This window comes from Gracilinanus agilis, chromosome 6 (assembly GCF_016433145.1).
Source record: "Gracilinanus agilis isolate LMUSP501 chromosome 6, AgileGrace, whole genome shotgun sequence".
Lineage (NCBI taxonomy): Eukaryota > Metazoa > Chordata > Mammalia > Didelphimorphia > Didelphidae > Gracilinanus > Gracilinanus agilis.
In genome coordinates, this window is record NC_058135.1 from 94,547,518 (window position 1) to 94,559,496 (window position 11,979).

The 11,979-nt window shown below is 36.8% G+C and overlaps 1 protein-coding gene across 1 annotated transcript; it reads right to left on the reverse strand.

The window, feature by feature from the left end:
- Positions 1–723: 723 nt before the first annotated feature.
- LOC123251954 (rho-associated protein kinase 1-like) lies at positions 724–4,782 on the reverse strand. The gene has a single exon (XM_044681293.1). The coding sequence runs from the start codon at positions 4,780–4,782 to the stop codon at positions 724–726; it is 4,059 nt and encodes a 1,352-aa protein (XP_044537228.1).
- Positions 4,783–11,979: the final 7,197 nt, after the last annotated feature.

The window sequence follows — 11,979 nt, forward strand, 5'->3', positions numbered from 1 at the left end:
TGATGCAGAGTAAAAGGAGTAGAAGCAGGAGAACATTATACACAGAGACTGATACATGGTGGTGCAATCGAATGTAATGGACTTCTCTACTAGCAGCAATGTGATGATCCAAGACAATTCTGATGGACTAATGAGAAAGAACACTCTCCGCATTCAGAGGAAGAACTGTGGGAGTAGAAACACAGAAGAAAAGCAACTGCTTGAACACATGGATTAATGGGGATATGATTTGGGATGTAGACTCTAAATGACTAAATGTTATCAATAACATGGAAATAGGTCTTGATCAATGATATATGTAAAACCCAGTGGAATTTCATGTCAACTATGAGGAGGTGGTTTGGGGAGTAGAGAAAGAACACGAATCATGTAACCATGGAAAATATTCTAAGTAAGAAAGAAAGAAGAAAGGAAGGAAGAAAAAGAAAGAAAAAAGAAAGTAAGAAATTCAAAAAGGCAGTACCTTTTTAAAAAACATACCTAGGTAAGCTTTTTATTTTCTTTTACTTACATTATATAGTAATAATTAATCTAATCCACCCATAGGCAACTGCAATTAAAACCTTCAATGTGCGCTTTTGTGTGAAAGCAAATAGGAGAGAAGAAGAGCAATCTTAATCCTAAAGCCTGTGATATTTGTTGTCAGAAGGAACACTGTCTGCTCTCCATGGTGAAGCTCAGTTTCTCAGATGACATTCCACAAGATTCCATAAATCAAGATGGTTAGCTAGTTTTTCCAGATGTATTTTTGATAACTTTTTGGAAAAACTTATTTGCACTAGATTTGGTAGAAAGTGTTCCAGGGGATGCATGAACAAAACTGGAGGGTGGATTCTTCGAGATCTTCTTTATTAAATGGGTCACCCACTTCTTCTGTTCATCCTGAGAACAAGCTAACAGCAACATATCTCTTGCTGATGTTACATCATAACTCACTTCGCAAGGAGAAATGAAGTCTTTTTTGTCTAAGTGATCTTTGTGGCATTTGACATGACATTTTCGACATTCAAGGGCAGGGAGTGGCTTAAAAACATGCCAGAGAGGTTTGGTACAAGCATCACAGTTGGCTGGAAAGTGATAGAGTCTAGGAATAAATTCATGGCCTTTGTGATTCTGAAAATTAGTCTTCTCAGCTTCTTGTACTGGTTCCATCTCCAAATCTTTTCTACATTCACCTTCATTTGCATATAGGATCTGGAATATCTTTGAGATTTCTTCAGTTTCTATTTTATTCACATCACCTTGGGTTACAGGTCGAACATGGAATAATTTGTCTATGTCCAGTACCATAGATGGATTTGACTGTTCCTTATCCTGTTCATCATTATAGAACAAAATTTTTTTGCTGCTCGCAACAACATACTGTTTCTTCCAGCCATATCGTTTTATATCTCCTCTGTTTGGGACTGATAACCAGCCTTCAGTTGATTCTGGAAGGTTTCCATTAGTTTCATCAGCTCTAGGAAAGCTATGAACACTGGTAGAATCTGAAAGGTCCGAAAGTTTTGCACCCAACTGCTCTGTGTCATTCTCTTTACTAGCCAGCTGCATCTGAAGTTCATTCCTGTATTTGCATTCTTCAACCAATCGCACTTGCATTTCGTTGAGTTCCTTCTGGTGTTTCACTACTGTCTCAATGAATTTCTCTCTTTCTTGGGTGAGTTCCAGTTTTAGCTTTCTGTTTTCCTTTTCCTTCTTTCTTAAATCTTGTGTTTTAGCTTTCTTTCTATCAATTTTTAAATCTTTGTGATTCATTATTTCCACCAACTTGTTAATAGCCTGTGTTTTTAGGATTCTTTCAGTATTAATATTATTTTCAAAAGAAGTTTTTATATTATTCATCTCTTCTTCTTTCTTCAATTTATAATCTTCTTGTTCCTTCCTCATTTTGTCACCCAACTCTTTATTTTCTTTTTTTAGTATTTCAATATCTTTGGTTAATGTGGTTTTAATTTCTTCTAACCAACCAATGGTATGATCTTTATCTGTAATTTCTTGTTTATTTTGTGAAGCTGCTTTCTTACACTCTTGCATCAATTCAAAATATTGTTCTTCCAGAAGGCATTGAGCCAATTTTTCTGATTCAGCTTTTGTTTCTGCAAGGTTTAACTGTGCAGTAAGTGTTTTTTTTTCATTTTGCAGTTCCTGTATTTTCTTTAGATTTTCTTGATTTTTTTCTTCAATGTCTTCTTTAAGTTTCTTTACCTGAGTTTTATAAAATGTTGAAAAGTATTGTTCAGCTTCAAGTTGATCCTGTAGTTCCTGCATCTGTCCTTCATTTCCATGATATTGTTTTGTGAGTTGAACTAGTTCAAATTCCAATGATCTCTTTGCTTCCAACAACATGTTGATCTCTTGTTTCATTTGCTTTTCTAACATTTTCAGATTGTTCTTCTCAAAAGCCTGAGTTTTCAATTCATTCTGTATCAGTAACCGCTTATTTGATTCTTGCTCTAGCTGCAGTGTTAAATTCTTAACTTTATCCTCTATCCTTTCTTTGTGTTCAGTCAAATGTTCCAGTTCTTGCTGTGACTGTTTCAAGTCGACATCTAGCATGGAACATTGCTTTTCAACTTGAACTCCTCTATTTTCAGCTTTCTCTCGTGCTGCCCTCTCTTCCTTCAGTTTCTTTTTCATTTCCCATATTGCAACTGATCTTGCCTCTTTAGTAGACTGATATTTGTCAGTTAAACAGGCTTTAGTTACTTTATGCTCATTTACTTCTTGTTCTAACCTTTGTTGTAATGATTTTAGCTTGTAGTTTAAATCTATTTCCAAATTATTCTTTTCCTTTTCTGAATGATTAAGCATAGCTTGAGCCACTTTCCTTTCCCCCTCCACTCGTTCAAGGTTATGGTTGAGGTATTTCACTTCTTCCTGCAGAGAAGTAATTCGAGCTTGGAGATCTCCAATCATCTCGGATCCATGACTTCGGTCTCTTCGTTCAGCTTCTAAGGTAGCCTGTAGCTGGTAATAATCCTGGTCCACTTGTAACTTGGTTGTCTCTAAAATTCGGTTTCGCTTCTGCAATTCTCTGTTCAGGGACTCTAACTGACTTACTGATTTGCTCAGTTCTGTGTGGTTATTCCTTAGTCTTACTGCTGTGTCCGATTTTGTTTTCAGTAAGTCATTGGCATCTTCTAGTTGTTTCTGTAACTGTGCCATTTTCTCATTTGTAAGCTGAAAATTCCAACGAATTTTCTTCAAGCCATCCAGTTGATCTTTTAATGTAGAAACCTCATTTTCAACATTTCGTCTTTTCTCATTCTCCTGTTCTATTTTTCTTTGGTACTCATTAACTCTGTGTTGCAGCAACATTTTCTCTTTCTTAATTTGAGATACTGTGGATTCTAAATTTTTTCTTTGATTTCTCTCTTCATCCAGTTCTTTCATTGTCTTATCTAGCTTTGTTTTTGAAGTTCTGAATTTTTGCTCCATTTCATCTTTTAACTGTTTTTCATTATGCAGTTGTCCTTCCAGCTTATAGATTATGTTTTGCAAACTTTCCAAGCTTTTATCTTCATTGGCAGCAGTTCTATCATCATTAGGATTTACTGAAGATACTGATAAATATCTATGATTGCTATATGTAAATCCTACAAAAGGTAGTTGATTGCCAACGAAAGCTTGTGGAATAGGGAATGTTTCTTCATCTCTATTGTGTTGTTCTAAGTCATCAAAATTATTAGTATCAATGTCACTACTGAGATCAGGTACAACAGGTGCAACAGTATCTCGAAGAGTTTCCCAAGCCCACTGATCATCTTTGAAGAAGAGATGTCCTTTGATTTCTTCCACACCATTTCGTCCTAATCTCACTTTCCTATCGGTAAGGAGGGCACGAATAAGATTTTTCGCTTCTTTTGAAATGTCATAATTAACAGGGAAGGTAAGAGAATTTTTATGTTTCATAATCTTCTTATATATCCCAACCAGTGAATCTGCATAAAAAGGTGCATAACCTACAAGCATTTCATATAAAAATACTCCAACTGACCACCAGTCACATTCTCGCCCATAATAGGCATGACCACATTGGGACTGTAATACTTCTGGAGAAATATAATCAGGTGTTCCAACTGCTTTATCACATCGTACCATGCCTTCCTCATCCATCTTCATACAAGTACCAAAATCAGCTAGCTTCAAGTGACCAGATTTATCCAGGAGCATGTTCTCAGGCTTCACATCTCTATGAATAAAGCCCATAGAATGAATTGCATCCAAAGCAAGAATTAATTCTGCAGTATAAAAGCGGGCCCATTTTTCAGGCACATAATAGTTGTTCATTAAATTAACAAGATCTCCACCAGGCATATATTCCATTACCATATAGAGATATCTATCATCTTGGAATGCATAATATAATTGAACCACCCAGGGGCTGTTAGCAAAAGCCATAATGTCTCGTTCTTCCCAGAAAAAAGCAGAATCCGATCTCTTAATCATCCTGAATTTACTGAGCACCTTCATAGCATACACCTTCTTGGTGGATTTATGTCTCACCAATTGTATTTCTCCAAATGCTCCTCTACCAATCAGTTTTACTACTTCATAATCTTCAACTTTCATACGCAAATCTCTAATTTTACTTATTGTGTCTTTATATTTGCTTAAAAAGTTGTCAATATTTTTGTTTTTCCTTAGTGCTGGAAAATCCAGATCACATACCAAAGCATCCAATCCGTCTAGCAAACAATCCGAATTCACTTCCGACTTCGGGTTCCACAGCAGGTTGTCCATTTTCTCAAACCGAGTCTCAAAACTATACCCAGTCGACATGGTGCTTCAGCAACAATCTCTTTCTTACCAGCAGCACTAGCAACGGAAAAATGCTCGGGGCTCACTTCCTCCTCAGTCCCGGGGCTCCCCTCCTCAACTTTGGAGTCCTGGAGGGGCCAGAACGTTGGGTCGCCGCCGGGGATCGCCCGGGGTCCGGAGCTCTCTCTTCACTGACGGGCTTTCTGTGAGGAAAGTGCTTGCGCCTAGCGGGCCCAGGCTCCAGTGGCTGCTGGTGCCAAGGCCTCCATAGAGAGCCGATCTCTCACTCTGGGAAGGGAAACAGGGCGGGTAGAGGAGGCAAGAAAGAGCCTCCTTGGGCTAGTGGAGTAGTGGGGGGTGGGGGGGTGGGGGCAAGGCTGCACTCCCAGCCAATGCTCCGATTTGCTATAGGCAGGCAGGCTAGCTAAACCCACACGCCGAATTCTCTCGGTTCTGTCCAAGGTGCTACTCTTAACTCTGTCAAGAGCAATTCTCCGTGGGATTGCCTCACTTGTCTGTTTTGTTCACTCACCACTGCCATTGTTGCTGCCCCTGCTGACGTTACAATTACTGCTGTTGTTGCTGCTGCCACAGGGTCCTGTGGAGCAGGGTGAGGCCAGTGCCCATTAGAGGAGACTGGAGGGAAGGAAGAAAGGAGACAGGGCCCCTATTCTACTTTTAAACGTTCTTTTCTTAGGTGGATTTTTGTGTCTTATTCATTATGTCAATTTTGCTTTTTAAAGATATTATATTCTTTAATGTTTTTTATGTATCCTTTATCAAATTATTAATTATCTCTTCAAAATTTTCTTATGTAATCCACATTTCATTTCCCAATTTTTCTTATTCTTCTTATCTCTTTAACATTACCTTGAATTCTTGTTGGACTTTGGTCCAATCAGCATTTTTTTTTTTTTTGCGGCTTTTTTGGTAACTGTTTTTACCTTGTTGTCTTCCAAGTTTATGTTATGGTCCTGCCACCATAACACTTTATATGATTAATTTTTCTTATTTGTTATTTTTCCAACCTGTTTCTTGACTTTGATCATATGTGGAGGCATTGTCCCAAGCATTTGGCTTTTTCATTTTGCCATTTTCGTAGCTAGTTTGGGGGATCTATAAGGTTTTTTGGGTCCAAAGTGGTGAGACCCTGAGATAAGTATACTCACTGCCCTCCTCCTTTGCACTTAGGGTTGTTTTTATTTTTTTTCCCCAAAGAAGGACCCCTGGTTCCTTGTAGCTTCACCCACTAGCACTCTTAGCTTTGGAACTGAGAGTAGGGCTTCTTTTCTCTTGTGCCCAATCATGAGAGCTCCTTTCAGTCCTGGAACTGCAACCCAGAACCATTTATGGGCAACAGAGTAGCTAAATCACTTTCTGGCCAGTTGTCCAAAACCTCTCACTATCTCTGGCCTGAGAACTGCTGAAATGGCTGTTGCTGCTGAGGTAACTGTAATGCCTGCTACTGTTGCTGCTACCATGTGTGGGCTCTAGAAAGACCTCTTCCAGACCTCCACCCTAGTACTATAAAGTACTCCTTAAGCTTTTTTAGATAGAAAAAATATCACATTTTGATTTTTCGTTGTTTCTGCTACTCCAAATTTTGATATGAAGTGAGGTTTTAAAGTTTTTTGGAGAGAAATATTAGGAGAGTTCTACTGAATGGTTGCCTCTAATCCACCATCTTGGCTTCCCCTGAATTAATCTTTAAAAAAAGTTAGCTGATCCAGTTAAGTAAGAAACTGCATTGCAGGTAGAAACATGTAAGGGAAAGAAGAATAAATTTTCTTTTCCACTGGCAAATACATTTTCTACCAAAGGACCACTTCTATATACAAGTAGATAAATTTTCTAGCAGCTATACCACAAGGTAATATATCAGTCATGAAAATTAATTTATAAAGCATAGGGACTTGGAGTTGAGAGCTATTCCAATTTTGAAAGTATTTCCAAATGATATTCCAAGTAATTTCACTCAACTATTTCTATACTTTGTTTTTGTAGTTTGGAAATATTAATTAAAATCTATTTTTTATATATTTTGAAATTTTATATTTAAGATAATTTAAGCTTAATTTGTTGAGACACAGTTTTGTCCCAGATAAATGAACATTAAGACATTAGTAATAGAATAAGTTATATAATTTTCAAAAAAACCCAATTTATTTGTTTGGATTTTACTAGGATCTTATAATTTCATTCAGTTCTAATTGTTTACATTATTTTTACTTGCAGGATGTGAGGGAAAGTCCTCAAATGTTTCTACATATAGAAATGAAAAAATCTTGAAAAATATTGTTTCAGATAAGGACAGCTTTCAGTTCATCTGATATTTTCTATAAATCTCCCTATTGTGTAAATGAATCTTTGATAAGTTTGAACCAGGCTAACTCTATAGGACTTTCATTGCTTTTCATGACATATAGTTTTAATAATAATGAATTATGATGATGTATTAAATTATCCTTTAAAAACTAAAAGTCATTTATGAATAAAGCATATGCTATTAGTAACATCACTCATAGACCTAACGTCCAATTGGATATTTCTAATGGTAAGTTACATTTTTTTTTGGTTCAATTTCTTTTAATTCAGCTAGAAAAAAAGGAACTTTTAGGAAGTATCTCCAGTTTGGAAATTCAGTTGTTTATTGTGTCAATGGATACAGGAAAGAGACAGTATTCCCCCCTCACTGTTTTATTAAATATTTTTTGAAATAAATCCCTGTGCTTTGTAATTTGTATTTTTGGATTTCTATATGTACAACTGATTATTAACATCTACCAGTGTTATATTCTCATCTGAAAAGAAGCAGAAAGATAATAAAATTACATAATCTTTCTAGCATGACCTGTATTTAGAAGACAGTTTTCCAAGTTATCACTTGGCTCCTATCTATGTAACAAGAATAGTACTGAAGCAATAATTGGGTTAGATATGAATAATAAAAAGCAACAGAAATTATCTCAGCCACATCCCCTAACAGAAATACAATTAATTCATACTCATATTTTCTTAGAGTGTTTGGATAAAGGAGCTCCTTTCTCTTCCTATTCTAAAAGACTAACATCAGTAAATCAAAGTTTGATAAGGTTTCCCTAAAGCAGGAGGGAGGGATGAGAAATTTTAGGTTTATTTGCTCTATATATGAAAAATATTCCAGTCCTTTCTGTAGCTGAAGATAGCTCCCAGTTTGGATTACCTCAGGCACTGACTTGACTTATCTAGGATCATAAATTTATATGTGAATTTTGAACTTCAAGGCCCTTGAATCCAAATTGTTCATTTGACAGATAAGAAAATTAAGAATGAAAGATTAAATTATTTGCCTGGAGTCATACAGCTCCTATCAGAGACAGAATTTGAACTGAGACCTTCCTTATGCTAAGCCTAGTACTCTATGGAATGCACCACGTAGGGGTCATTAATGCCAGTACAAACCTCTATGAAATTCCCATCATCATGATATCCTTCAAAATTTCAACAAATGTGACAAAACTGTCACTAGGATACATAAATGTTTGTTCCATGAACATATGTGTGTAAATGTGGGTGTGTACACACACACACACACACACACACACACACACACACCCATTATGTCCCACAGTAGTCATAATCTCCTTTCTTCCATTTTCATTCCCATGGAAACCAATTTTACTCTATACTGTCTTCTATTGTTTTTCATACTCTCTTATTATATTACCTTATGATATTGTCTTGCCAGTCCTCAACCTCATCTTACTCGAACCATCTATTATGAACAAAAGGGAGGATTAGATCCATTTTGAATATAGGGCTCTCACTGCTGCTAGACATCCTTCAGTATCTCCCATATCAAGTATTACTTCTATAAAGACAGATTGATGGAAGAGGAAAACTATCCAGTGAAATGCTGAGAATGAATAGGGAGGGAGGAAGAGAACCAGGATGATGTCAATGGAAGAGAGAATATCAAAGGATGCAGCAGTAGTCAGCAGCTCCATATCTTCAGAGGATAAAGATAATGCTTGAAGCAAAAGGTATTATTAAGATATGTCAATAAAGAGACCATGAACAAATAAACTATGACAGACAGATTGTATTTTTCCACTATCTTGACTCAATTTGACACTGTCATCATATAAGCAAATTGTGATTCAAAATAGTATAAAAACAGGTATATCCTTTGACCTAGCAATAACACTATTTAGTCTGGTTCCCAAAGTGAACAGAGAAAAAGAAGAAGATATGTGTTCTAAAATATTTATGGTAGCTCTCCTTGTGGTACCAAAACAACTAGAAACTGAAGAGATTCTTCTTATTTGGGGAATGGCTAAGCAAGTTGAGGTAAATGGATGTGATGTAATACACCTGTGACAATCAGGTTAGTGGGGAAAAATGTGGAAAGCCTTACATGAAATTATAAGAAACAAACTAGAAATAAGTAGAACAAAGAAAACATTGTATATACATAACAAATACTGTGGGAAAAATTGCTTTGAATGTCCATCTCCAGAGAATGTGATGACATAATGACATTGAGTGTGTGTATGTGTGTGTGTGTGTGTGTGTGCTCTTATTTACTTATTTATTTAGACAAATAATTGTCTTCTCTAATGTGGGGAGGGGAGGGAAATAGATGCCTGAGAACTTTAATGGTATAAATAATTTTAAAATAAAAATTGTGACTCCTGATTGTACAATACTCTCAGAGAAATGCAAAGGCTTTAGACCAGGGGTGGGCAACGTATGGCTCTCAAGCCATATCTGGCTCCACCTCCTGACTGGCCAGTCCGGGCAGAGCCCAGGATATGCCCCAGGGGACCCTTCTGTCCCCCCCTCCCCCCAGCCCATATTCCAGCGTCTTCTGCCTCCATCCTCCTCCTTCTGCAGGCGTTTATGGCTCAAGGCCAAAAAGGTTGCCAACTGTTCCTTTAGACCAACACTCATTTCTGAGAACCTCAATTACAGATTCAGACCCTCTTCAATTTAGAGTATGTTGTTGTTCTGTCATGCTGGTTATGCTCAACTCTTTGTGATCTCATTTTGGGGTTTTCTTGGCAAAGAGACTGAAATGATTTGCCATTTTCTTCTCTAGCTTATTTTATAATGAGAAAACTGAGGCAAATGAGGTTAAGTGACTGCCCAGGGTCTCACAGCTATAAATGTCTGAGATTGGATTTGAACCTAGGAAGATGAGTCTTCATAACTCCAAGTCTGGCACTTTATTGACTCTACCACTTAGATGATTTCAATTTAAAATATCTATTCCCCACTGCAACTGGTTCTGATTAGGAATACTCCTTCCTACAGGGTGGAACCAAGATGGTGATTTAATTGCCGCCAAAGCTGAAACCACTCTGATAATCCTTCCAAACGAATCTCTAAAAAGTGCCATAAAATGAAAGGAGTTAAAAATCAACAGCAAGATGGAATGTGGGAGTCGCCTGCTGAGCACATTTGAAAGGTAAGCAGAGGAAATAAAGGGAGCCAGAAGCAAAACACCACACACAGAATGCTGGCTGACCACCCCCCACCGATTGTGCCAGGTTCTGCAACTAGGCAAAGGATAACTTTAGAACCCCAGGATATTGGCTACACCAACAAAAGAGCACCTCAGAATCAACTGTTCAAGTCCCAGGTCCTGGCATAATCTCATAGTGAGGCCCAGAAGTCCATAGAGCTGGGCTGTTTCAAGCTGCAGCAAAGACCTAGGCCCAGGGCAAAGTAGCTCACAGTGCAGAGTCCTGCAAGCCATCAGCAGAGGAGACAGAATCAACAGCTTTCAGAATTCTCAGTCCACAGGCAAAAAAAAAGGCTGGAAAAATGAACAAACAACAACAAAAAAAAAACAACTAAACCTAGAAAATTTCTAGGAGGACAAAGAGAAAAGCACAGAACCAACAGGAGGTGGTGAGATTTAAGCAACTACATGCAAAACTTCAAAGAAAAATGGAAATTGATCTTAGGTGCTGGAAAAACTCAAAAAAGAATTAAAATATTGAATAATACAGGTTGAAGAAAAATGGGAAAAAGAAATCTAAGTAATGAAAAAACAAAATAACACCTTAAGATACAAAATTGGTCAACTGGAAAAAGAGGAAAAAATCCAATCAAGAAAAGAGTACCATGAAAAATAGAGTGAATCAAATGTAAAAAGAGGATTGAACGGTCCTGGAAGAAATTCAGCCTTTAAAAATTAGAATTGGACAAATAGAAGTGAATGACTTCAGGAGACATCAAGAAACAAAACAAAATCCAAATTAAAAAATGGAAGAAAATATGAAATATCTCATTGTAAAAACAATTGACCTGGAAAATTGATCCAGGTGAGACACTTAAAGGTAAATAAGAAAGAGAGAAAAAAATTAGGGTTTTGATAAGGTCAAATTGTTCATATTCCTATATGGCAAGATGATAACTATATCATTTAGAACATGTTATCATTGTCATAGTAGTTAGAAGAAGCATAAATAGACAGAGGGTATAGTAGTAAGCTGTGTAGGATGATATAGAAAAAATGGAGGTGAAAAACAGAATTGTACAAAGAGAGATGGGAGGAGAGAATGTAAAAAGGGGTAAATTATATCACAAAAAAGGCATGGGGAAATACTATGACAGTGAAGGGAGGGAGGACAAGGATTCTGGCAGGTAATACTTAAAACTTTCTCTCATTGGAATTTGCTCAGAGTGGGAAGAACAGCCAGATTCATTGGTATATAGAATCCTATCTTACTCTATAGACAAGTAGAAGGGCAATAAAAAAGGGAGTGGTGGGAAGGGGAGTAATATAAGACTAGGTAAATAACATACTGGGGAAAAATTATAATAAATCTCTGATAAACATTTCCTTTCTCAAATATATAAAGAACTAAGTCAAATTTATAAAAATCCATGTCATTCCCCAATTGATAAATGGTCAATGGATATGATTAGGATGTTTTAAGACGAAGAAATCAAAGTTATTAATAATCATATAAAACATTCTAAATCCCTCTTGATTATAGAAATGTAAATTAAAACAACTCTGATGTACCGAACCCTTCTCACCCATCAGATTGGCCAATATGACAGCAAGGAAAATAATAAATATTGGAAGAGATGTGGCAAAAACGGGACACTAATGCATTGCTGATGGGGCTGTGAATGGATCCAACCATTCTGGAGGGCAATTTGGATTTATGCCATAAGGGCTATAAAAGAATGCATACTTTTTGATCCAGTAATGTCATTACT

Excerpts from the sequence above, each read along its gene's own strand:
- LOC123251954 (XM_044681293.1), bottom strand. The coding sequence starts at position 4,782 with ATGTCGACTGGGTATAGTTTTGAGACTCGGTTTGAGAAAATGGACAAC.